Source organism: Corvus moneduloides, chromosome 3, assembly GCF_009650955.1.
Source record: "Corvus moneduloides isolate bCorMon1 chromosome 3, bCorMon1.pri, whole genome shotgun sequence".
Taxonomy (NCBI): Eukaryota; Metazoa; Chordata; class Aves; order Passeriformes; family Corvidae; genus Corvus; species Corvus moneduloides.
Genome location: NC_045478.1, coordinates 55,697,046 through 55,723,221, shown reverse-complemented (window position 1 = coordinate 55,723,221; position 26,176 = coordinate 55,697,046). Strand labels below are relative to the sequence as shown.

At 41.0% G+C, this 26,176-nt stretch overlaps 2 protein-coding genes across 7 annotated transcripts in view; both read right to left on the bottom strand.

The window, feature by feature from the left end:
* Window positions 1-1,337: 1,337 nt before the first annotated feature.
* On the bottom strand, window positions 1,338-7,907 carry HINT3 (histidine triad nucleotide binding protein 3). 2 transcript variants are annotated; one of them, XM_032101617.1, is made up of 6 exons: window positions 7,705-7,907; window positions 7,196-7,313; window positions 5,826-5,895; window positions 4,949-5,075; window positions 2,947-3,031; window positions 1,338-1,974 (listed from the first exon to the last, which is right to left on the bottom strand). In XM_032101617.1, the coding sequence occupies exons 1-5, from the start codon at window positions 7,858-7,860 to the stop codon at window positions 2,984-2,986; spliced, it is 519 nt and encodes a 172-aa protein (XP_031957508.1). In that variant the 5' UTR covers window positions 7,861-7,907; the 3' UTR covers window positions 1,338-1,974; window positions 2,947-2,983. The 2 variants fall into 2 exon arrangements, with proteins under 2 accessions (XP_031957508.1, XP_031957507.1); XM_032101616.1 differs by having other exon boundaries at window positions 1,338-3,031.
* Window positions 7,908-10,029: 2,122 nt separating this feature from the next.
* Window positions 10,030-26,176, bottom strand: part of NCOA7 (nuclear receptor coactivator 7) — an 87,114-nt gene continuing 70,967 nt past the window's right edge. For 4 of the 5 annotated variants that reach the window (XM_032101610.1, XM_032101609.1, XM_032101612.1 and 1 more), the window contains 7 exons: window positions 25,840-26,008; window positions 18,930-19,077; window positions 14,872-15,000; window positions 14,577-14,729; window positions 13,964-14,059; window positions 13,234-13,307; window positions 10,030-12,314 (listed from right to left, as the gene is read on the bottom strand). In XM_032101610.1, the coding sequence (XP_031957501.1) occupies window positions 12,179-12,314; window positions 13,234-13,307; window positions 13,964-14,059; window positions 14,577-14,729; window positions 14,872-15,000; window positions 18,930-19,077; window positions 25,840-26,008 (905 nt within the window). In that variant the 3' untranslated portion in view covers window positions 10,030-12,178. The other variant, XM_032101613.1, reaches the window with a different exon arrangement.

Below are 26,176 nucleotides of genomic sequence, written 5' to 3'. Positions count from 1 at the left end.
AGCAAAATTTTGTTTTATTTTTAGCAGCATTGTATGTGTATCTGTTTCACCCTTTCAGACGGAGCAGCTAGTACTTCAGCATAAAAGCATTATTCTCTGGGTTCGCGTTAGGTTGGGAGTTTATGTAAAACAATTGAGCAAAAGAGTACAAATAAAGCTTTGTCATTCCTAAACATGAGGTCAAAAAAGCAGCTTTTCTCAAGACTGCTAATACTGGATCAAAGAATAGAGCCAGCAGCAGTGGCTAAACTTTCCTTTGCTTCTCCAGGCTCTTCGAGAGTAAGAGCTTCTGAGTTCATGCTCCTTATTGATCTTTGCTCCTTGGAAAGCTCTACAGATGATTCCTGAAGTTTTAATTAAAATTACGAAAAGCTTCTATAGAAGACAGTGACAAAGTTAACAGGATCTGCCCACTGCCTCTTCTGGGGGCTAGCCAGTAATTCAGAAACGTATTGGAAGTATTAGGATAGGCTTTTCAGAAAGTATTTCTTCACCTAATTAAAAAAATTATTTGCAGAGGCCAAGAACTTGTCAATGCAGAAGGAAAACAGACCACAGTCCTGTGCTGAAAACCACTAACGAGAGGCTGAGCATTCCTCTCAGTAATTAGTGTGCCTCTGTTTAATGCTTTTGTTATTTCAGCTGTTTTGAGGCCTGTCTGTTGCTGTCAGGAACACAGGAATTCCCCATCTTTCTCATCAGCAAAACCCTGGAAGCGACATTATACCCACATTTTTACCTTTCCAATCATGCCACTAGTGGGGCCCTTCTCCAAAGTTAAGATATAAAAGTTGGCCTTTGTGCTTTCATGTACATTTCGCAATGTACAGAGTCTGGCTGGGCTGGTGGTAACTTCCTTCTGAGCATCCCAGGTTTTGGGTGTGACTGGAAGAGTGTTGGTAACCCAGCAGTTCTGGTCATTGCTGAGCAGTGCGTGCACAGCATCAGGGCCTTCTCTCTTCCAGCTCTGCCCCTCCAGTGGGCAGAAAGCTTGGAGAGAGCACAACCTGCACACCTGGCACAGACTGGCCAGCAAGGATATTCCATGACATAAAATGTCTGGAATAAAAGCTGAAGAGAGGGCTTTTTTTGGTGGGGGAGGGGGGGCATTGCTACCGGCCCGATTGTGGGAGGTCATGAGTTACTGCCTTTGCATTGCATACCTTGGCTTTTTTCTTCCTCTTTCCTTCACATATTAAACTGTCTTTCTCTCAACTTAGGAGTTTTCTCATTTTGGTCTTTCTATTCTGCCATCCCACTGGGGTGAGGGGTGAAGAGCGAGCAAAGGGCTACCTAGGGTCAACCCCCACAGTCAACTATTCCACTGCACTGGAAAATCATTCCAAGATTAGCATTTATTAATCCTTTTTGACAACAGTTCATGTTGGTATTTTAAATATTACATTATGTCACAGTTCAGTATAGTTACATAAATTAATTACAGATCAGAACACAGTAAGTTTTAACTCCTGAAAATCCTTAATGTTCAGGTATTTCATCAAGTTAGAAGCCAGCTCAAACCTCTTCATCTACTGCACAGTCCAAGTTCAGTGGCTTTAAGTCACACTTTTCCTACCAAACCTAACAAATTAAAACCCTAAAGGGCTGCAAATGACATGTGAGTGCCCACTAATAACAGTAACAAGACATTAGGAAGATGATCTTACAGACAGAGAGGTGTAAACTCTCCCAGGTAGAAAATGCTGTTCTTCAGAATGGTGCAGACTCTGAAGTACTGTAAGAACATTACAACACATCGTACCACTAAGGCAACAGGTGCTGGATCCGTGGAAAACACAGAATATTATGTTCAGGGAAGCTTGCAGGTGCAACAGACATTCTCACCTCACCTGCATCTGAATGCATCAGGCAAGGGCACTTGGTTAGTTTGGCACCAAGACATGCTCTGTGAACAAACAAAATCCACTTCATGTGTTCTGGAGTTTTAACTTTCCAGTCTGCCTTATTATGGTACTGAAAAACAAGCGATAGCATTCCTGATTAGAGTCATGCAGCAAAAGCAAATGTTCAGCAGGTTCCGTAAGATACTTGGCATGTTCCAATTTTGGGCTGAGTCCCTGCTATCCCAAAGTCAAATCACATTGCTCTTATGTAAGTCTGACACACACACACAGTGTTTCAGACCAACTTCTCTTACTGCTCCATTTAGAATCCAAATTTGGCCAAGGCATTAGTAATCTGCAAGGGACTTCCAGTGAGAACAAGATCAGAAAATCTGGATTTTTCTGTCTACTGCCATGCAGAAGAGCAGTATATTAAATCTGTTCTTCTGAACTCTTCATGTTCTTTGTAAACATACAGTAACTAATTTCAAATATTGTGCACATAAGAGGGAAAAAAAATCTTTAAGTCTATTTACACATAAACCATATTCTCGGTTATACAGCATTGTATTGACATTTACTGTGTCACTGTGATGCAAACAAGGCAGGTAACATTGAAGTGGTTTAGCACCAGGAAGTCAGTACTATACTTTCAGCAATGCACCTACTCATCACTAGGCGTAAGTAACATATCATACAAATGCAGATGGGAACAAATGTTTGAAATCTTACCTGCAATCCCAGAACAATGCATCTTGAAAATGAAAGCTTGATTCTGCAACAAATACTCCCTTTGGTACCATTCACAAGCTGTTAGTTTTAACTCGTTGCCTTGGTTGCAATACATTCTGCTGCTACACTTGGCCTTTTAATAGGAAGAATTCTCTGCCTGTGTGCATGTGTGTGTGTGTATTACGGCTGTATATACACAAATATAAAATTGTAACTGAAATACATCACGCTATTGCCAGGGAAGTATACAGACTGATGTATCCAAACAGAAGAATTAGGTTGGCAGCTACAAATTCCGTGTGTCTTTCCTCATAAGGAACTAAAGCTTTTTTTATCCTGGGATATTATTGGCAACATCAAACTGTGCAACCTTAATTCAGAGCTTGAAGACCAAATGACACAAGCTTTCAGCTGGCAGCATTTTCAGTTTGCAGTCTCTCGATCAGCTGTTCAGCCTATAAAAGAGAGAAAGCAATGCATTAACTACACCATGGGCCTTTAGCTTACTGAAAATTCCATTTTAAAAACAGTGACACTAACAAAGCCTTTGCTTTTCCCTTTTACAGACAAAGTGTACAGGAGAAGCAGAATACAACAACAATTCCTTTCAACAGCAGACTCCCAGTTTCCACCAAACACTCATGAGGTGATCAGAAGAGGAAACATAACCTGTGGAGGTTAGAGGAGGTTTGAGCAAATAAACAGCAGATCTATTAAAGCACCGTGACTTTAGAGACCTCAGAAGACAGCAGTGCTCGGAACAACCAAGTGGTGAGACCTGGGATTCTCTGTGAGCCACTCCAGAACACCGTGCTGTGACCTCTCATCACCCACCAGCCTCGAGCGTTGCTGAGGGATGGAGGGCATTCACGTGTGTGGCTCGTGTCACAAGCTATTACCTCGTCCTTTGGTTACGTCACTGCACCAACACATACTTTTGTCATCATACATGGCTGTTTATGCATCATGGGCAGAACTGGGACAGCTGTACTTCCTACATTTAACAGCACCAGCTCACACAGCCCTCAGGAAGGCTCAGGGCAGAAGGAAGTCAGCCAACAAGCAGACCAGATTGGGCACGTGGAGGCTAAGAGGGGCACTTCTGAAACAGATCAGTTTACTGTCAGCCTTTGCTTTTTTTGCCAGTCCTACTGAATTGATCTTTTCATTTGAGCTAGTGCTTGGGGCTTTATTAAGATCTCCAAAGGAACTACATTAAAAGGTGAAAAGCTCAAGTTTGGCATATTTTAAATACAGAGAGTAAAAATGCAATCAGCTACTGCAGGTAGGAGCAACTCAACAGGACTTCAGTAGTTACTGCAGTTTATTTACAAATAAAGCTACATAAAGCATGCAGAAACCGAAAATTATATTACCTGAATCCTGTTTTGCATTCTTAAACAAGTACCACATTCAAGACACTATAATTAAAAAAAAAACCAAAACAAAACCACCACCAACCCAAGAACATTTTCCAGCTTGACAACAGGGCAAAATACCAAAGTGCATCCATACTGGATAACCAGACTTAGTACGGTTCTGCCTGAACTAATCCAAGATAATAAGAAGTAAAACTACATAGCTATATGTATTTGAGGGACAAATATTTGTAAGATGCTCAATAACACAGCAGACACTTCTGCTTTTCTTGAGCTAGGTGTGATCTTCAGCAAGGTCCCACTGTGAAGAAGCCATGTTTCTTCTCTTTAAGTAAGAAGCTTTTGATTTTGGGGATGTGCAGTGATACCAGGATGCTGCAGCTACATTGCAAGGACAGGTGCTTTGCTGTATCAAAGCTGTGAGAGTGAGGTTTAGATCAAGAGAGAGATTTTCAAAGTGCTTTAATCAGTGTCAGTTCAGTCTCATTGCTAATCCTTACTGACGTAAATCAGTAAAATGTTTTTGTAAAGCAGGCACTTGGTTTAGTCTAAAGATGACAAGATGAGAAAAACCACATGAAGTGATAAATGCAATCATTAGGTGGATATGTTTTCACCTACACTGGATTAATCAGGGTATGTGCAAAACAGACCATCACAGTTGAATATATCCTTTTATATTAAAACCCAACTATTTACAAAGTGTCCACAGATGCACATCACAGAGCCTGAGCTTCAGGCAAGATCCAGAACTACTGTACTGTTTGCTGTTAGTTATTAGCACTCCATTCCCCTTAATAAGCATAAGCATGAAGGGTTTTACCTTTATTTTTTCTCAAACAGTTAATTCAAAACACGTGTAATTGAGAATTAAAGTAACAACAAAAAGAAATGGTCAGAGAATTTTTGGACACAGTTAAAAGGTTAGAAAGACATGGCATTTTCCGCTCATAATTGAAAACCTACAGCAAAGCTCACCTGCATTACACTTACCGTGATAAACCAGTAGGAATTGATTCTGTAATAGAGCCTGGAGAGGAATCCCAGCTGACTGGCTGGAGCCAGAACATGAAGATGCAAGTGGGGTATCGAGCAGAAGGGAGGCCAGTGAAAACCCATTCTTCAGAAAAGGAAAAGTACAAGATAGTGGTGGCGTTAATTCAGGAAGAAGTGGAACATCACAGGTTATTTAACAGGATCCACAGAACTAACAACTCATCACATTTTCATTGTATATAAAAGCAAGAACAAAAACATGCCCTTTTATTTCACCACAAAAAAAGCTTTTCAGATGCCCATTAACCTCCTCCCTCACATCTCATATTATGTGTATTTAAGACACATTTTTAAAACGAGGAGTTAAAAGAAAAAGTACCTTAAATGTATCCTATCTAGTTTTCAGCTGGAAAGCCAACTATCAATTTTAACCATGAAGGTCAAGCTAACTATTTCTTTACAGTGCTTAAATTATGTTACAGTTTATTTCAGCTATCAAAGGCCTTAAACCAAAGAGTCCAGCACCAAAATCCAGTGAATGCTGGTATGACTGAAAGACAGGGTAGTGCCCTGCTTCAATAGGCCAAAGTTTACCTCTCTTCTGGCATCTAGGATGCAGCAAGTGCCCTCCTTATTCCAAGATGTGTTCAAGAAAGAATCTCAGATCTAGAATGCAATTTGTGCCAGAACTTGATCAGAAAAAAAAGTTTATATTCAATGCCAGCAGATTTTAATTGAGAATTCATGCAATAACTGAATGTAGAACTGATTTCTTCCATAAATCACAGTGCAGGTTCTGCCACCATCTCTAAAGTAGCATTCTGAAAAGCAAAAAACACACTCAACAGAAAGACGGAAGGCTTCTATTACATACCTTACATCATTCAAGTCACTAAAATTATTCTTCTGGAGAACAGCTTTTCCAACTTCCATCATTCTCTTCACTATTAAAAAAACACATAAAATTTATTTTTAAAAGGTATTCTTCAGAATATTAACTTCAATAGATTAATCTACACTGACATCACAGACATGGGTTTTTTGAAATATAAACACTGTAACTACTATTAGTCAAACAAAAGACAGTCAAGAGAGTGTGTGCAATGATTTACTTGAAAATTGCCACTGATACCAACTTCCACACCACAATGCTTTTCAGTGCTATATTATTCTAAGAACTTCGGCCAAAGCCATGCTATCACCACACCCTTATTAAAAAAACAACAACTACTGATTGGTCAGGATGATGACTTTACACTAAATCCAGTGTTGTATCTACACAGCTACAGGACTTTGACCTCCAGGTCCTGTGAAGCCTGGAGTAAGTTTCAGAGATGATACAAAAATTAAAATTAAAATAAAGTTGTCAGTCTTACTTATTACCAGGTGGGTTTCATTGCTCTATCACTGAAAAATGCAGCAACTCTATTACAAAAACTTAAGGCAAAAGTCAAAGGAATTGTGAATTGTCTTGAAGCCAAATACATACAGAAGTTTTTTTCTGGAGAAAACCACCCTATGTTTAGAGAGAGAAATACAGCGATGCAAGATTTGCACACTGCAATTATAACTCTTTTCTTGCATAGTATAAATGTAGATTTCCCTAAGGTGGAATGTCTTCATGGCTGCAGTTTCTCCTGTTACTCAACATACTTAGCTAGCCACATCTTGTGAAACAAATTCCAGGACAACGTCTTTTTAAGGGGGAAAAAAGCTAAATAAACCTAGCAACAATAAATCATGGCTTCAACATTACAGAATTTTATTTTTTCAAAGATTTTTAAAGTTTTCTGGAACACCATTTCCCTTTTTCATCTGTCACTCCCTTTTTTCCCGACAAAGAAGGCAGCACTTATCTGAAGGTATACACTTTATAAAATTCTTCTGTAAGCTTTTAGAATTGCATATGCATATCTAAGAAAATACAATGAAGCAGCACATAAATGCTTTAAAAATAAAGCTGTACTTCCAACAAAGTGCAGAGGCATCTATACTCCATGCAAACAGACTAGATTTCATGCACTAGGGCAATGTTTTTCCAGAACTGCACAAAAAAATGTGCCATTCTAGAACAGCAGACAGAAGTTCCCATAAAGGGTAAGTCCCCATCTACACTCACTCACTCACATCAGCTATTTCCATTTTTACAAATCGTGTCCAGAGTTGTAGTTTACTTGACAACACCCTCTTTCAGGCTGTGAAAAATGTTTTTCCTTTAGGTTAAGCACACACTTGCAGCCTTACCTAGAGGTATGTGCTCTGTCTTCAGTGTTTTGCAATTTCCGATGTGCTTCACGGGCACCACCAGATAGTGGTGGGGGGCACCAGGTTTTATATCTCTAAAACAAACAAGGTCTTCATCCTAAAAAAGGATGCAAACACATTAAAATGGACTAGGACGAGGACGCTGGCAAAGAGTCGGTCAATGTCCGTGTTCTCCGTATCGATGCGATACCTAATACCACAGCTGACCCAACTAGCAACAAAAGCTGAGGGTTTTGGAGGCAGCACCCAGCACGGTGCCCCGTCCGCTGCTGACCTTCCGCAGTCAGGATTCCTCAGCGCCAGCTTTGAGGCTTCCGGCTGCTGTGCCAGAACTTACGGAAGGCACGGTGTTTTCCGTCCGAGCCATGTTTCCTCGCTATGTCCCTGCAGGAGCCGAGGGCCCTCAGAGCCGCCGCGCCCCCGCCCAGCCTTAGCCCTGAGCCAGCCCGTGAGGGAGCAGGGACGCAGGGCGAGCGCCCCTCACCCACCTCGCAGGGGAGCAGCGCCGTGCCCGGCTCCTCTCGGCGGGCGATCCTGCAGAACACGCACTTCCTGACGTAGCCATCGAGGCCGCCATTCCCGGCTTCGCTCCCCTCAGCGGCGGCAGCAGCAGCACCCGACGCTTCAGGCCCGGCCGTGGCCATGGCCCCGGCCCCAGCCCCGGTCCCGGCGCCCCGCCCGCCGAGGGTGGAGCGCCCGGCCCGGGAGGCACCTCTGGCTCCGCCCGCCGGGCACACGCGGAGCTGGCCCCGGCCTCGCCGAAAGGTTTTCACCGAAAATAAAAATTTAAAAAGAAAAAAAAAATGGGAACAAAACCAAGTGAATGCCTCCTGAGTTCATTAGAAGTTGAATTGCCGCAGAAAAAAACCAAACCAAACCAAACCAAACCAAACCAAACGCGCAGTAAAGAGGGCAGATAGAAAGATAGTAAGTGCTTATGACGCTGGATCTTTCTCGTTTTTCACCAGAAAGCTGTGTCCAGCAATTCATTGATCAATACAAACCAAGAAAAGCGTTTGAGAAATTTAGACATTTTGCCCCTATATTTCAAGTTACTTGGATTTTTGTATGTATGCACAAATAAATACCTTTTCAGCACTGTTGCAGTTTGTTCAGGGTCACTAGAGCAATTCCAGAGATTTTTCTGAGTTTACATTTTTTCTTCTACACTCCCAGCAGTGAGGGCTAAAGTCTGATATTAGTTTTAACTGCATAAACTGACAGCCCCGAAATTGTTTCATGACAGCTATTACTAATTCACAGTCAAAGTAAGACATTTCATAAAATCACAGAATGGTTTGTGTTGGAAGGGACTTCAAAGACCATCTAGTTCCAACCCCCCTGCCATGGGCTTGGACACCTTCCACTAGACCACGTTGCTCAAGGCTCCATCCAGCCTGGCCTTGAACACTTCCAGGGATGGGGCATTCACAATTTCTCTGGGCAACTTGTTCCAGTGCCTCACCACCCTCATCCTACCAACTGCTTCTGAAGCTAACAGAGGGTATTGGTAACTGGTAGTTAGCCTTCAATTTCTAAAAATGCTTTCTTAATAGTTTGTATTTAAAATCGTTTGCACCGTTCATTAGACTAGAGCTGCAGAATCACTGACCCTGCAACTTAAGTGTATTCTGTGCTCAAAAGGCAGAGTATTTGTCCCACAGATGACAGCCTACAGTGTTTAAAAAGGTATTGAGATGAAAAATTTAGACCGAGAATTTAAAAAATGCTTGTTTTTTTAAAGCAAGCTGTGCCTGTACAAACAGGGCATGGTTGGCTTTTCTACCTGAAGCAGCTCACTTGCCAGGTGTGCCGACCTGCAGAGTGGTAGGCAGTCCCTTTGCAATGACCTAACCTGCTCCTTTTCTCTGTTACAAACAGGCAAATCAAATCTTTCAGAGTTTAAAAATTAGGATTATTCTAAAAGTAACTAGATTTTCCTTTGCTCTAAAGCCAGCTTTGTGCAAAACATCCAACACAAAACCTGCACTTAAACCAGCACCAAATAAAACATCTGCTATTACTTGGGTACTGACAAGCCTGATTTGTGAGTGTGCATTTGAACACCGTCCTGAATCAAAAATCTGTATCCAAGTAGCACTGAAGGAACACATGGTTGATGTTGCAAGAACAAGCTCTTGTTCTCCCTGAGAGAAAAATTACTAGTGACCATAATTTTCCAGTTACTTTAGGAAAGTTGTTACTGCCATTTCACTCAAAGCAAGGCTCATGGATAGCACACTTCTTCTATTTCACACGTAATTGTAGTTTGTTTTCTCTTAATGCCACTTCTGTATACAATGAAAACCAATAAAACCCAAGAACTCAAGAACTTTTAAGACATCTTTGCTTGGCTGGACATAAAAATATATATGAACACTTTGGAAATATGAAAAAGGTGCATACAAAAATGATGCATGTGGACATTTGACTTCTGGTAAGGGGTTGGCCAAGAAAGATGAGGGGATACATGTCATTCACTACAGCTGAGAATAGCAGCAAGAGCTGCCAGGTCAACTGTTTAACTGTTTTCTGGCATTTCTTAGCGCTTTGTCATTGTCTGTGTCGGAGTGAATTCAAAACACAGCTCTCTTTTAGGACACACCATACTACACACACAGAACAACTAAATCCCAACACCAACCCCACCAAAATCTCCAACCTCCTTATCTGTGTTTGTAAAATACAGTATTGCTGAAATTCTCTTTTTACGAGGTGGCACAGGTATTTGTCAGCATAACCTGTAACTTAAGCTGTATCCTTTAATCTTTAAAATGTTTTAAAGTTTGTGAATAAAAGAGGAAGCATCTGTAACAAGTTTCTGAATGCATAAATTCCTTTATTGAAAATATTGTGATAGCACTGCATTACATATATTCAATATTCATAGTTTCAAGGGTCACAGAATTTTGATTGAACAACACTGTTTTGAATATAGACCACAGCATTTAGATATGCTTTGACAAGGATAATATAATGGAGTAAGTTGTAGGTAGCAATAGTGAAATGTATGCAAAATGTTGAACTTGGTTTCATTTTGTTTGTTGTGCGGATTTTTTGCTGGGTGTTTGGTTGGTTGGGTTTTTTTAACTACTAAGTGGTCTTCTGCCACCATTTAAAAGAGCAAAGAGTGTTAGATATTCTGGGTATCTTCAAAGCATTATGCTGTTAGCAACTTCCAAAATATTTTAAAGCATTACTAATAAGAACTTTATTTATGGCTGTAGTAGACCACAAAGAAAGGAAGTGTGAAAAGCTCAAGTGCAGCATGTTACAGGCTTACTGTGTACAGCATTGTTTTTTTAGACTGTGAAACTTCTGTGCAGGATTAAGATTTAGAAATGCTTTTGAAAGAAAAGCAATTGGCTTTTTTAAATTATTACTTAATCTATTCAAAAAGGAAAGAGCAGTAACTAAATTGAGCTGTATTGCTCAGTTAATAATATTCCAACATTAGATTGTACTGGTTTAATGCACACTACTGTCTCTAAAACTTGCCTTTCTCAGGACAATGAAACATTCAAGTCTAAGGGCAGGACAGCGCCCTAATATTGGTTAGGCCCAGACTGTGTAAACAAAACCACAGCTTAATGGCAAAGCAGAATTCATTAGCAAACAGTGAAGATTGCCAGTCCTCTCTCACACTCTCTCCATTTACCAAAATTTTCATTTTGTAATATAGAGTCTTTTCAGCTTTGGTGGCGGGAGGGAGTATCTGATAATTTCATGAAAAACAAACAAGAATATTTAGTTGCTGTCAAATCCTAAACCAGACTGCTGCTTGAAGTATTTTTTTTTAAAGGAAATTATATACGTAATTATTAGGAAAGCAAGTTTTACACTAACGTGACCTGGCCTGTTAGGAAAAGAACTTTCTTCTCTAAATCTCAGTTGTATTTTCTCCTTAACAAATTCTTCAATTTGTAGAGAAATGCTCATAAAAGCACAGTGGGTGGCTTATTTTGAATCACTTGGTCGTGATACAGAAAAACAGTTCTCTCTTAGAAAGGTCCTTCGGAAACAGTCAAATAATACTCGGGCAGGTGCTCAGAGCATGCTATCCCAATTCTGTGGACTGCAACAGAACTGATAAAGTCTACACCAGGGGGCAGCTGCCCAGTGTCCATACACTGCCAAAATAGTAATCTATTAACAGGAATGTGACAGCACAGTTAAGAAAAGGTACTATCCACCTTCTCCCTCATTTCAGGAAAAGAAAGTAAAACAGAATTATGCACTCAAGTGTTTCTGCCAGGAAAACAAACCCTCTAATTAGGGTATAATGAAAACCAAATCTCATTTACAAAATAAAAGTATAAAAATTAACTTCAGAAATCAAATAAATTGATTCAGAATAAATGCCAATGCATAAGAAACCTACCTCAACAGTAATTATTTATCAAAATGTGATTTGAAACATTAAACAAAAAACCTCATAGCTAATACATTTACAAAAAAAATATATTATACAATAACAATAAATAAAATAATTTTAAAAACATGTTCCCTTAAGTGCTGTGTACACCTATTTCTGATTCTTTTCCATGACAAATAGTATGCTGTAGATTTTGGTAAAGTAACCTTTTATTTTTGGTCAGCATTTGCATGTTGAACATAAATACACATGGAATGTACTAGACAGTTATAGTTCTTCCACAGGATTTTTTTCACAGTTACATAAAAAGTTTTCAACTTATACATCATGAACATTTTCATAAGCATTGTATCTTCAATGGAAGAGTGCTGGAAGAGGAAGTAAAAAACACTTCAGAGTGATCTCTTACTGGTCTTACTGCCTCTCAAAACCAATTCTTTTTTTCTTGGGTTGGTTGTTTGGTTTTTTTGCGTAGTCATGCTCTGGTACAAACTTGAGGAAAAAGCGTGTAATGTGGTGAGGCAGCCTGCACCTTCTGGGTAGCTTTTAAGTGCCTAATGGATCCAGTCCTTAAGGCAGTCAGTGTTTCACTCAAATGTCCATACTTCTACATCTTGTATTATGAAATCTTCTTTCTTAGTTAAGATGTCATTATTGAAGGTGCTGCAGGAGTTGCTTCGCCCATGATACAAATCTGCATCTAACCATAAACCAAACCGGCCACTAGAAAGGAAATACACAACAAATTTGGTGTTATACAGAACAGTAAAAACACTGAAAGTTGTATAAACACTCAAAGAAGTGATATGGAGGAATCTAAGTGACTCTGAGGATCTCTTAGGCCAAATGCAAAGGGCTCAGTCCTGGCAAAGCACTCACCAAGAAGCTCGTGGAGCAGTCCCCTTGCTTTTGCTTGCTCCAGTGAGTGGAGCAGTGCGTAGGGCCCTGTGAGTGCCTGCAGCCCATGGGCCACCCAGCTGCTCGCACTGCCAGCTGTGGCTACACCAGGGCACAGACCTTGGGGTCCCTTCCCTGGCTGTCTGGATGTGGACAGAGCACCTTCTGGTTAGAAAGGAGGAGGGAAGTTTATCCACTCCTGATGCAAACCATGCCTAGCTGTCCCATGGTGCAACCTCCAAATAAGCTTTAGTTGGTTGTACAGCCTTAGCCCTTGATTTCCTACCTACTGACCTTTGAAACTCATGACCTGATTATGCCCTGTCTGTATTCTTGCTCTGTGCATCAACAGAAAAAAACTTAGTAAGGACCATGTGATAAACCCTAGAAACTGATGGCAAAATTGCCATTAGGGATTATCTTCCAATGACAAACCTCTTCAGCAGTGAGTGATATATCTACCCAAAACATCTGTTTTGTTCCTGGCTAAAAAAAACCCCAACTAACAAAACAACTCTGCAACAAACCCTACTTGCCTAACATCAAGCAACTCTAAGCAAACAAAACTGCTCTCAGTCTGTAACAGAAATCAGATTGCTGAGGTATCTTCTCTAAACAGTTTACTAGAAGTAAGGTCAGCCATTTTACTGGTAAGTTTTTATTGCACCTACCATTGTCCCTATTTCCATTTAAAATTTAAAAAAAAAAGTTGGCTATATGATTTGAAAACCAAACACTCACTCACCCTCCACCTCCAAGCTCCAGAGAGGTAGTGTCTCCATTGATGAAGTAGGTGTTCTCTCCACTCCATTTGAATACCTGAGGAGGGGAAAAAACACGAATATGTTTGGACTGTGAGGATTCTTGTACTCTCAAACTACTGGGCACCTACTCTTAGCAGCTGAAAGGTGTGGTCATCTTTTATTTTTGTTCTTGAAAGGGGAAAAGGTAAGGTAGAAAGTAAAAGATCAGTACATACTTAAAACTATGAACAAGGCACTCTAGTCCATATTTTAAACTCTGCTTCCCTCTCTAAATCAAGTGGTATCCTGTTATAAAGGAACAATGTGTTCAATACGGAAAACGTGCAGAAGCCATGAGCATTAAGGGGTATTTCAGCAGCACTCATCTCTGTTTTGTTGTCACTGTGATCCTAAGAATGCATGAAATTATATTCTGTTCTTGATATCATTGCCTTCTAAGGTGAATCTTTGACAGTTCACTCCTTAACTCCTTCCTGCTTCCCCCTTCAATCTACTTAAAACCCTCTCCTCACCTTTACAGACTATCCTCTCTTCAGATAATTACAGACACTTCTGCTTAAAGTATTGCATTGAAGCAGTGAATGATTAACTGCATTCATCAACATCTGGCACATCTTCTACACTCAAACATGCTGTCTTCATAAAAATCTCATAAATGTTTTAGAAGTGGAACCCAAAAAATCTTATTTGAGAAAGTGAACACCCACTTACCTTGAAATGTGGACTGAATGTATAGAGGAATGTTTCACCAGTGCCATAGTAATGGTCACTAAACCTGAAGGGATGTGTAGCATACGCTCCAAATATCTGTCAGAATAAAATGATTACATTACTTTTGTGGACAGTGCAAAATCCAAGAGAAAAAATCCCAAACATTTCAAAGTACTTTCTAAGATCAACTGAGCTGATTTTCATGTTAGAAGAACCAACTAGTGAAGTGTGTTAGATGTGCAAGTATTCCTCCACATCTTCTGTATTCTGCAAGTTAAAAGCCAGATGGCAACAATGGCAGCAGGATTGCTGACTCTAGGAGCTACTGAAGAATGAGACCTCCAGGGAGGCATTGTTTGTCACAGCTTAACTGAGATACCTAAGAGAGGTTCTTCCAAAGGCACTACTGCACTCATTGCAATTCTAAAGCCTTTATTAGTGCTGAAGTACTTGGCAGCTGTAATTCAAGTTTAGGCAGTAGAAAATATAAAAGAATACACCAATGTCTTATTTTGGCATGACATCACTTCACAGTATGAGTAGCATTTCATAATGATCACTTTTCATGATGTTTCCCTTTCAGCTCCACCCCCCCAGAACAAGCGCTCCTTACCTGGTTGTCCATATCCTTGATGACAAGGAGAACGGGACTGTCGAGAGAAGCCGACTTGCGGTACAGAGTCTTCAGGCTGGTGCCGTGCTCCAGCGTGCTGTATGCCAGGCGCCACGGATAGCCCTGCACCCGTGCGGGCAAGCGCCGGGCAAGCTGGGCAGGGAGCAGGGAATGAGGGAAATGGTTACACAAGCAACACAGGCACTGCCCCAGCCTGTTCTCCTTCTCACACTCGACAGAGACAGCACCACATCTGCTGTCTGCTGAAGGAAACCTGAGGGTTTTCCAGCCATACCTGCTCTATGTGCATGTTCTCCAGGAGAGAACTGTGATGCTTTAAGATAGGCAAAGTATCATCATCATCTTCTTCTTCATAGTAACTGCAAACGCTCTTGCGTCGTTTAGCTTCTTCTACAGTTATGATCTGTGGCAAGAGAACAAGTGTCCAACCTAAAGCATAGCTCCTACACCATCAATCCTCTGTTGAAGTCAATTAATTTAAAACTTTCTCCTCAGCTGTCACACTATATGGAGCAAAACCACCGTATGGGATGGTTTTATCAAGCATAGGTACCCACAAGAAAATGAGGAAAATCTTAACTGGCAAGGTGTCTTTGTGACTGCAGGACAGTCAAGGTCTTTATAAAATACGTTCCTAGTTGAAAATTACCAAACAGCTCTTTGGAAACTTCTGTTTATTCCTTTAAGGCTTTTTAATATTGTAATATTTTAAAAGGTGAGTCCATATAAATATTTCCAATATCAGGCTTGAATTGACATACTTAAAAATCAAAGCACAGACTTCTCTCCAGTAGATACAGATAAGTCCCACTAACTTTTCCCATAAAGCTAGAAATAAAATGAGCATGCAAAACCATGCACCTAATGCTTGTCTATAAAAGGACTCAACAACCTACAAGGTGCTCAGAGAGACAGGGGACAAACTCTGGACTCCACGTGGCATGAGTAGCAAACAGGAGCCCAAATGTGGCATGGGGCAGGAGCTTCCAGGCTGGCAGCACCGATAGTGCCCAGAGCTCCCTGCAGAGAGGAGGAAATCACCTCACCCATCAGCAGCAGCAGTCCAGGTGTCCTGGCTCTGGACAAGCTGCTGCTGGGGTGCTCAGCCTCACGGCTGGCAGAGGGCATCACCTGGCACAGCTGGAAAGCTGCCAACCCTTCAGTGCAGCTCGGGGCACTTGGCAAGTGCCAGGAGCCTCAGCTCTGCACAGCAGTGGGAGGTGAGATGAGGCTCGCTGTGTCCGGCAGTGGGGCTTTGGCTGGGGCTCGGTGCTACCACGGCACAGAGGAAGCAACAGCAAAAGCTCCAAAATGGAGCTGACAAGAAAGAAAAGAGGAAGCTACAAAACAAACAGGAAACCATAAACCTCCTTTTCCTTCCATGAGTGTATCACCACAGTGGTCTTGTCTTGGAGCAGGAATCTCAAGATGCAGCTGCAGAGCCCACTGTGCACTCTGCTATGCACCTCGCTGCCCATGAGGCTTCCAAATGGCTTTCCTGTTACACACAGATCAAGTTTTGCATAATTGCTCCATGCCTTCACTTTCACTGGTTGAACTTGCAGAAGCTGTCAACAGTCGAGACAATTGGGAAGAGATGCCTGGAGGTCCTACACACACCTACCCCTCAGGCGAGAAAGCAAATGCACTGGACTGACTCCAGCTGTGGATTTAACCACACAACAAAGCACAGAAGTTTTCATGACGACCAGGACCGGTGAGGAGTTCACACAGCCCTAATACCATCAGTCACACCTGGCATCCCCAGTGGAATGAGAGCTACACATTGCTGCGTGCACTCATGTCCAGCCCATGCTCTCCTGCAGCTGCTTGGAGCTGAGCAGGGCACCTGGGCACTGGCACTCCAATAATGCAGGGTCAGGAAAAGTGAGGAAGGCAGGATCACAAGGCAAAATCCAGCCTGCAGAACTAACACTGCTATGTGCCCCTGCACATCTGAGCAGTTACAGGTATTCCTGCCCAAGATACTGCAAGAGCTCTACAGCTTCATCCTGTCCCTCTGGCCTCTTCTTCTGAGACCACAGATAATCCTGTGCCAGAAAATTTTTCGTATGGTCAATTTCAGGAAAGGTTTGCACTGCAAAATTAGGATAATTAAAAAACAAAAAACACCCCACAACAAACTGTTCAAAGAAAACAATCTTTCTACTTTTATCACTGTTCTTTTTTCACCTTCTGAGTGGTTTGCCTTCCCTCCTCATCTCCCACACCATTATTGTATATATTTTTTTCAATTAACACCTTTTTCACCTTAAATCAAAAGTACCCAACTCCCCTTTTGATGACTATCTTTTAGGATAGTCAGGAGTGGGGGAAAAGTATCAACCAACAGCAAATCAACCAACAAGAGGTATCTGTAGCAAAATACAACCAAACTCACACAGGCAAAACCTATTAACACAGTTGTAAATGACTCCAGAGACAGACAAGCCCCCCCTCTTCTCTGCATACACACCTATTCAGTCTCTGAACTGCACATGTGAATGAAGTTCAGTCAACAACTGTAGAAGGAGGCATCTGCAAGATCAGGTATTTACAGACCACACAAAAGCAGAAATGGATGAAAAGAATCGACCACTACAGAAACCAGATCTACAAAATCTTTCAAAGATTTTATAGGACTGAGGAAGGAAGATACCTGAGGTGGAAATGCCCCCTACCTGAGTGCGGAGCACATTTATTGCTAGGACAGAAGTACTGTCATCAGATTCACACTGTTCACATGGGAAACAATTCAACATACCTCCACAAAAGGTTCCTCCTGGTCCGGTCTGGCACAGTAAACAATTCGAATATTCAAAGGCTTTTGTCTCTGTTTCATCATCTAGCAGTTTGTTTTGCAGTACCCACTACTCTACCCCTGCTCTAGTGGCAGAGTTCTCAGCCACAAGTGTGACAGACAGCTACTGGCCATGGCATGCTGTGATAAGATTGCTTATATACTTCTCTACAATTAAGAGTTTCTGTTTCCCCACAAGGGAGAGTGAAACTTTCACAGTCATCATGCCCAAATTTGGACGTTATTCAATAGAGATTTCCTGTCAGCTCTACTTTCAATTGGTAAAGCTGGAATGTATTACAAATAAAAGAGACATACCTCTAAAAGCAGTTTTCAGCTAATTCTTCCTTCCAATAAATATCTAAATAAAACAGTGAGAGACAAGCTCCCAGTGTGGCCAGATCCCTCCTACATCTGTTCTTCGGATCACTGACTCTCCTTCGTTTTGGTTTTATGAAAACAGCATGCAAATAACTGAACAGTGAAATCTAGTGCGATGTATGACTGCACTCAGCTCTAAGCAACACAAGGAAGGCTTCTTTTTTTTCCCCCCATCTTTCAGTTCACAAAGCACCAACATTGAGAAACTACAAAACTGCAACACTATTAGCTCCTTGGGAGTAGAAGTTGCTGCATTTCATATGACAAGTCCCACTTCCAAGCTCCATTTTTCAACAGAACATACTTTGATAAAAATACTCAAAAAAAAAAAAAAAAGAGGGCAGTAGAATTTAAAGAAAACAAGTTTATGTTTAAGACAAATAATCAGATAACTTTTTTAATCACCATCAAGATATTTCCCACTTCGGGATTCGTCTTTTTCATTTATTCCATATCCTTAGCACAGAAAGTGTTTGAGCATTCAGAAATATGATTTTTTTAAATGTGTGCAAGCTTATTTCTCTTAGAAATTAGGCTTTGTATGCAGAAGAAAGACATAACAAGCACAGGCATGCCAAGTGGTTAAAATAGATTGCAAAAGACCACACATGAAAAAGCCAAAGTCCAATGACAAAACTTATCCCACTTACACCCAATATTCAAACAGTACTGCTGTGTGCGCCAGAGAAGCACGGGTCTGGCTCATCACCACGCACCAATCCATTTCAACCAGCACACAGGGGTCTGGGTTAGTGTTTACGTGCATATATAGATTTTGAAGATTTTATTTATAGCACATAAATACATTAGGAAACACATTAGAAATTTAGCAATGCTGACAACATACGCCTGTATAGCTTTGCAAAAGATTAATATCACATGGTCAAAATATTTACACAACTTCTGCTGGTTGCACACCAGAGAGCTCCCAGTTGTTTACCTGCTCTTTCTAGGGAGAGAAGAAAGGAAGACTGAAGGAATATGAGTACATTTCTGAGACAGACACAAGCCTTAAGAAGACCTCTATATAAAGCAGCAACTGCTACAAAGGAACACCATGAAAATCCTCAAAATAACAACTGCTGAGATTCTTAGCACAGGGATGCGTACTTGATATGCACATGCTTCATGTAAAGGCAGAAAGGACTCACCTCCCAGCTTTTAGTAGTGGGCTCACTAAAGAAGTTGTCAATCATGTCAAGCTCCTCCTTTTCTACCACAACAAAACCTTGCTCTTTGGCATCTTTCCCATATATTTCTGGTGACCACTGAACAAAAAACGTGTACAAGTGATCCACCCTGTGAAGAGAAGAGGAGGAGACAACCATTGCTCAGCGGTCCATGAATACAACACGGTCATGTAGCACAGAGGTTTTGCCCAATGACAAAGCAGGGACAACCACACAAACAGGATACCTGTGTACCTCCACCCTCACTTACCACACAAAGCAACAGCTCCCGCTACCTGGGAGCCTGAACCACTTCAAGGTTTCTCTGCTTTCACTCCCCACAATGTATTTTTCTCCTTCCTTTGCTATATGCAAGACCAAAGCATCATGGTAAAGCAATGTGGCTTGTCCAGTCCCATTCATATTAAGAAGTCAAATTGATTGATATTACATCATACTCCCAAAAGTTGACTCCATAAAACATTCACTTTACCCATTTAGTTTGACCTCCAGCATAAAACAAGCCATGAGATCACCAGTGATGTCTACACTACAGTTCTAGCTGCCCTTTAAAAGTTATAGAGGCTAACCACAAAACAATCTTCATTCTCTTAGCATTATGAAAATAAGCTGTTACTGACAGCTTTGCTAATGATATAGTACCAGCAGCACATGCTCTTACATAAATGTAGTCAGCTCTCAGCCACTGTCTTTAAAAAGATGTTCCTTTACAATATCCATAACAAACCATGAAACAGTTTCTGAAGAAGGAATTAATGTAATAAGTTAAAATGAACACATGCAATTTCAAACAGCAATACAACAGTGGATCCACTATACAAGAAGTTGAATTGCCAACAGAAAAACCAGACCCACAGTAAAGAGGGCAGATAGAAAGATAGTAAGTGCTTATGACATTGGATCTTTCTTCAGCTTTTCACCAGAAAGTTACATCCAGCAATGCCTTGATCAACAGAAAAGAGAAAAAACCTTAGAGAAATTTAGACATTTCCCCCCCCCGTATTTCAAGTTACTTGGATTTATATGTATGCACGAATAATCTTAAAATACCATTTCAGCACCGTTACAACCTGTTAGGATCACTAGTATAATTCCAGATTTTTTCAAATGAGTCTACAAAAAGAATAAAGGATTTACTTTGCTTCATCATGGAAATGAAAAAGGAATAAATTAGCATTGCTCACAGAGGCTTCAGAAAGAGCAGTCTGATGATCTCTGCTAACTAATTTGAGCTTTAACTGAAAGAGAAAATTGACTTGAGCACTGTGTATTTTAACGTACAGTAGTCCTACTCCGGAAAGCTAACTACGTAATTCCTACAAATCCCTAAGAAAGGACAATACAATAGTGGTTGCTGCTGTCTGGCTAAGATCAGTTTGAAAGAACGTTTATGCAGGTGGATGAAGGAGAGCAGCACACTCGTATCTCAGAATCACAGAATGAATTTATGTTTTAAGCCACCTCTGGAGATCATCTAGGCCAGCTCCTGCTTATAGCAGAGCTAACTTCCAAGTTAGAGGAGGTTGCACATTCTTGTCCATTTGAAGTTGGAAAAATCTCCAGTAGTGATTCTACAAGTTCTCCATGCATAGCCTGTCTCCTGGGTTTTTTTCTCTTTTACCTAATCATGATCTCCTCTGAAGCATGTAGCACGTGATCTGAGAAGGGTCTGGTGCCATCCTACATTTTCTTTTTCTTGTCCCCTCACCTTCTTTTTTTAACCAAGTGTCTAAAAGGAAGAGGGGAATAATGACCACCCAGGTTGTTTGGTTGTTCTTCTTTACTTGAGCCAGCAAGAAGCAAAGCCTTCATGACTGCAAGGACACACCACTGACATGCTCCATTTGCTCTCAACTTCCCCAACTCCTTTTCTGCAGAGCTACTCCCCAGGCCACCCGTCCCCACCCTACTGCTGCAGCGACTGCTCCATCCCAGGTGCACAACTTTTGCATTTGCTTTTTCTGAACTGTCAGCCCATTGTGTTGAGGCCCCTCTAAACAGCAGCCCTGCCCTCCAATTATGAGCACTCCCCAAATTTTGTGTCATTCCCCAAAATGACAAAGGTGTGTTCTGTCTCAATGTCCATGTCTCCAATGAAGGCATTAAACAGTATCAGTCCCCAAGCACACCGCTCATACCTCGATGCCACTCAGACTAACTACCAACCCTTTGAGCCCAGTGGTCCGGCCAGTTTTACAACCAGCTGTAACCTACCTGTCCAGGTCACATCTTGCCAGTTTGGCTATAAGGATACTATGGAAAATTGTGTTGAAAGCCTTAGTAATGTGATGGTAAAACAACAATCCTTTGCTCTCTCCTTGCTCAAGGAGCTAGCAATCTCAAACAGAAAAGTTATTTGGTCAGTAGAAAAGCAATTTGCCCTCAGTAAATATATGACAGCTGATCCTGATGACTTCTTTCCCTCTGTGTGCTTGGAATGGTGTCTATAATGACGTTTCTCTCAGTGAAGCTTGACTGCCCTGTCCTCCCACACATTTTTCTTGATTTTTCTGACAATGGTTGCAGCATTTGTCTTTCCAATTATTAAGGAACACTACTGGTGAACAGAACCTTTCAAAAGATGATAGAAAGCAGCTTTGTAATAACATCAACCAACTTCCTCAACATACTCAGAACACTTCCTGTCAGGTCCCATGCACTTGCATATGCTCAGTTTATTTAAGTAGTACATAACTAAGTTTTTCCTCTGCAAGGGACAGTTGATAAATAAATCCAGACACTCCAGATTTAAGAAGCAACAGAATAAAATAGAAATAGGTGATTATAAAGGTGATGTCATTCTGAAAAGGGATGTTCTGCTAATAAAATTCTAGCATTATGCTACAGTGGTATTTCCAAGCTCACAACTGAAAACATTTGAGCCAATTTTTAAATTGAAAAACCACTTCATGAGGAACTTTCTTACAGCCAACTTGACAGCTGCAAGAAAATTTATCCCAGAACTCAATAGCTGTTTTGGTGATCACATGCTTATGAGTGTATCATGCACTAACAGGGAAACATCAATAAAACAAAGTACTTGGAAAGAGACAACTACAGAAACTTGAAGTCAGTAACTCCAGAAAGAAAATATTCAAAAGGCTCTAAGTCCAACCACTGTTCCTGGCCCAGAGAAAGAAATTAATCCAGAGACGTCCTATGACTTTGTTACAAACGTGCCTGACTAAATGATGATTCTTCACAAATCTTATGAGGGCTGAGGTATTGTAAGCCCTCATATGCTTTTATGAGCTTATACAGACTTCTATGACCCCTCATTATAAGACATTAAGCTAGAGATACGAACAGGTTTTCATAGATTTCCTCTGTACAGCTTGAGATCTTACTATTAGGAGTCTAAGAGTAATCTCCTTGTAGAAGGCTAATTCAAAAGGATTCTAAATCTAAGTTTTATGCGACCTATTCCATTCCATTAACAGGTGCATGGAAGAATGATCCTTCAGCAACAGGATCCTGTTAATCGTTGTCCCTTTATGCAAAGCCCTGTGTAAGTGCATGGAAGCATCATCTAAGCATTGACTCCAGACAGCTGTGCTGCAAGTTCTTCCAGGTCTCAGCTTCAACTGTGTTAACTACAGGTTGTTACACACTAGCAGGAGTTACAACCCAGTAATATCTTGCTCTAGAAAAAGAAATCCCACAGAAACAGTAACAAAAACCAAACCAAAACTTACCCAAAACCAAAACGGTCAACGGGGCAGGGTGCTAAAATTGAAAAAGAGAAAAAAGCCTCAACTCCTCTCACTTTTCCTCCTTGAAAATCCGTCTGCTTTCAAGAAAGAAACTTGAAAAAAGTGGATGCCTTCTCAGCAGCATGATCTCAGTGCAGTGTCTTTTACATCAACTTCAGTGCAAATTACACATTCATAAACCAAACCTGTTTGCAAAATTTACACTATGGAAAATTAAAGAGTTTTACTTCTTGACTGAGGAACTAGTCAATGCTATTATTTACAAACAAAGAAATTCTGCATTACTATCTCTGTCTTGGTGCAAGGCATTTTCCTCTGCAAGGCCTTGAGGAAATGTGTGACCTACTTACTGAACTACTACTACTCAAAATCCACTAGGGTGGGAAATCTACATACCATTTAAACATAAATCCACATAGTAAGAGCACACACAGACTTACCCTCTAATACTGTGAGCTGTACCCATTGCAAAACTTCCCAGTAAAAGAGTCAATCTCTCTATTCATGTCCAAGAGCATGGGTGCCCCTCTGCTCAGCTGAACCTGGCAAGAAGCTGCCCTGCACTGAGTGGTCTGTATATAAGGCAACTCAAGATGCCCAGCACCCGCTCTGTGTGCTGAGGTGAGCACTGCTGTGACCAAGGAGGCAGCACAAAGCAGTGCTGCAGTCACTGATTAACTCAGCCATGCTGTGCTGGTCTCGGGGCGACGTGTGCCGGGACACATGCGGCACCTGGGAAGCCACGCATGGAGAGACAACACCTACAGCAGGCACAAAAGGCAAATGAGACTTAAGATTTAGTGACAGCCTTTATAAAGAGTATCAGCCTCAAAGTTCTTCTTTCTGTATTAATAAAGTTTCCAGAGGCTTCCAATTAAAAAAAAAAAAAAATTTAAAAGTACTGGGCTCAGAAAGCAGCAGCAGCCTGCACACGGAAGAGCAGCTCTGCTGGGAGCTGTGGGCTATGGGGCCCAGGCTGAAAATGGAGCTGTTTTCACAACTGATGACAGAAGCTGCTTTAACAGCAAACACTGTGACTGTGGAAAAAATGTAATTAAAGGCAAATCAGAGGAAGATTTAGCTTACATTAAATATAGACATGCAGACCAATTTTTTTCAAAAATCTCTCTCCAGGTTTGGACTGTTTTTTTGATTTTGTTTTTTTTTTTTAGTTACTACAAAGCATTAAGATGCTGTACAAGCTACTGTGACTGGACAAAGTGTTTTATTTATTCTGCTTTGTGGCCAACAAGATGAGAGTGATATTCTTGACATTTACACATGAATATAAACTGCATTCCAAATAGTTTTAAATTTAGTAAATTATCTCACATTTTGTCTAAAATACATTGCAAAGCTATCCCAAACAACCTACTATTCATGTCACTCTCAAAATGCAACACTTATGCTTCTATTCTATACAATACTGATGCAAGAATATCCCCAGCAGGTAGGAAGTGTTGTGTTTTACTTTGGGAAAGCATCCAAGAGCTTGGAGAAAACACTGTCTTGTTCAAGAGGCAAAGACATGTCTTGCATTAATACAAAGGAGTGGGTCTCACATTTAATTTCTGCTCCAAGTTCTACTTGATCTTTCATGCAAATCTGTGATGTTAAAACAGGCATGAATAGCACCAAAAAGACCCAGTCTTACAACCAGTCATTCACCACTACTTTTGATCAAGATCCAAACAGCAGCCCTGACATCAAAGCTCTCGTCTGTCAGCCAGCATGGCCAGGTGCTGCTGCAGCAGCTCACTGCAGAAGTTACTTTTTCCTTATTATAAAAACTGGAATACAAACCAGTTGTCAACACTTCAGTTTATATATGGATTAGGTCTGCTCACCATTCAGAAAGCTTCTGCTCATAAAAGGGCAAGCAGAAAAGCTGTTTTCCAAGTCTGTGGTAAGAAGCTTGATAGATTTACCTGTTGCACAGAGCAATTATTAGAGATGACCTCAATCAGCTCAGCAGCTTTACTCACAGTTAGCTACATTATCCCCAAAGCAGTAACTGACCTTGTGTTGTATCGCGGCATCACTTCAACTCCTTGAAGTATTTTCTCACACTTTAACCTAGAATTTTCTGAACCCACCCTTTTGCAATCCCGGAGGAGTCAAGGACTGGGATCCGCAGATAGCAAGCAACCCAAAAGTTATCCAGCTACTCTCCCAAGGGCCACATTCCAGCTGGATTAAACCTCTCCCTCTCCTCCACGAAGAGTTCTAGGACAGCAACTTCCACACTACTACAGACAGTCAAAACACTCCTTTTTAAACCACAAAAAATATAAACACTTAAATCAACACACGCTACACATTTGAAATTAAAATTATTAAATAAAAATTATTTTTAGAAAATTGACTGCATCTGAAAGAGACACCTCTGAGATGGATCACAAGTCCAGATTCCTCCTTCCTGGTATCTAATTTACCAGAATTACTGATTTTGGTTCATCAACAGACCAGAGAATTGCTCTAGCTGCCTTCTGTCAAGAAAAGGATCACATATTTGATGCCTCACAGCCAGTGAAAATTCTTAGGTGATTTATGTGGAAAATCACAGACCTGCACTTTTTTAGTTTGTTGTTTGCTTTTTTCTAGAGTACTATTTATGCATTAATACACATCTACAGGAACACATGTTATGTTCCTCGATTTTACTGCTAAGGGACTATTTTTTAATGGGACAAAAGACAAATACTCAGACAGAATAACCTGTTTAGTTAGGAGTGCCTCCCTTTTCCCACACGATGCCCTTTGCTCATATGAAATAGCTATTTTTTTAAGCACTGACACCTTAGTGCATTTTATGATGCTCCAGCCACTGCTCCCTTTTCCCCCTTTCCCTCACTTCCTAGACTACAGCTGAAACCCTGATCATCTCCCATTTTTATTACGTTAGCTGCACTTATATCACTCTTTCCATCTTCAAGTGGCACCTGAGCCCTTTTTTCTTCCTACTGAGAGCCATATTAGACCAGAAATAAACACTGCTTTATGTCACTGGCATGCAATGAAATGAGGGCACCCCTCAGCATCCCTGCTGCACTTCATACCTTGGACCATGCAGGGAATGCCAGATTCAACTCTAGAAAGCACTACAGATTTGAAAAGTAACAGACAGACATTTTTGTGCTAAGAGGAGTGCAGCTTACCTTTCCCGAGGAACAGCAAACCAGTACTCTGGTTGCTTTATCTTTTTACTGTATTGTTGAGACATGGTCGTGCTCTGAGACACAAAGGACTTTCTCATGGGCTTGCCTACTTTAATGCACAGAAACATTGGAGGAGTCTTGCTCTTCTCCTCTTTTGAAGGAAGCATATCTGAACGAGACACAAGAGAAATGGTCTGCTTACAGGAAAGTAAAATACTGCAGCTGATAAAACACTGTGACCAAGATTAATAATCTTGTGCAAAGGAATACTCAGAGGCACCATACACAGAATTACACCTGACTTCAACAGCACAACTGGTTTAGTAAAACCACGTTC

What these genes read in the sequence shown, in the direction of transcription:
- HINT3 (XM_032101616.1), bottom strand. Translation starts at nt 7,860, where the DNA reads ATGGCCACGGCCGGGCCTGAAGCGTCGGGTGCTGCTGCTGCCGCCGCT. An exon ending in CGGCGCTGCTCCCCTGCGAG is followed by an intron (nt 7,314 to 7,704) that starts GTGGGTGAGGGG and finishes ATCCTTTTTTAG; the next exon opens with GATGAAGACCTTGTTTGTTT. An exon ending in ATTCCTACTGGTTTATCACG is followed by an intron (nt 3,032 to 4,948) that starts GTAAGTGTAATG and finishes TCTCTTTTATAG; the next exon opens with GCTGAACAGCTGATCGAGAG.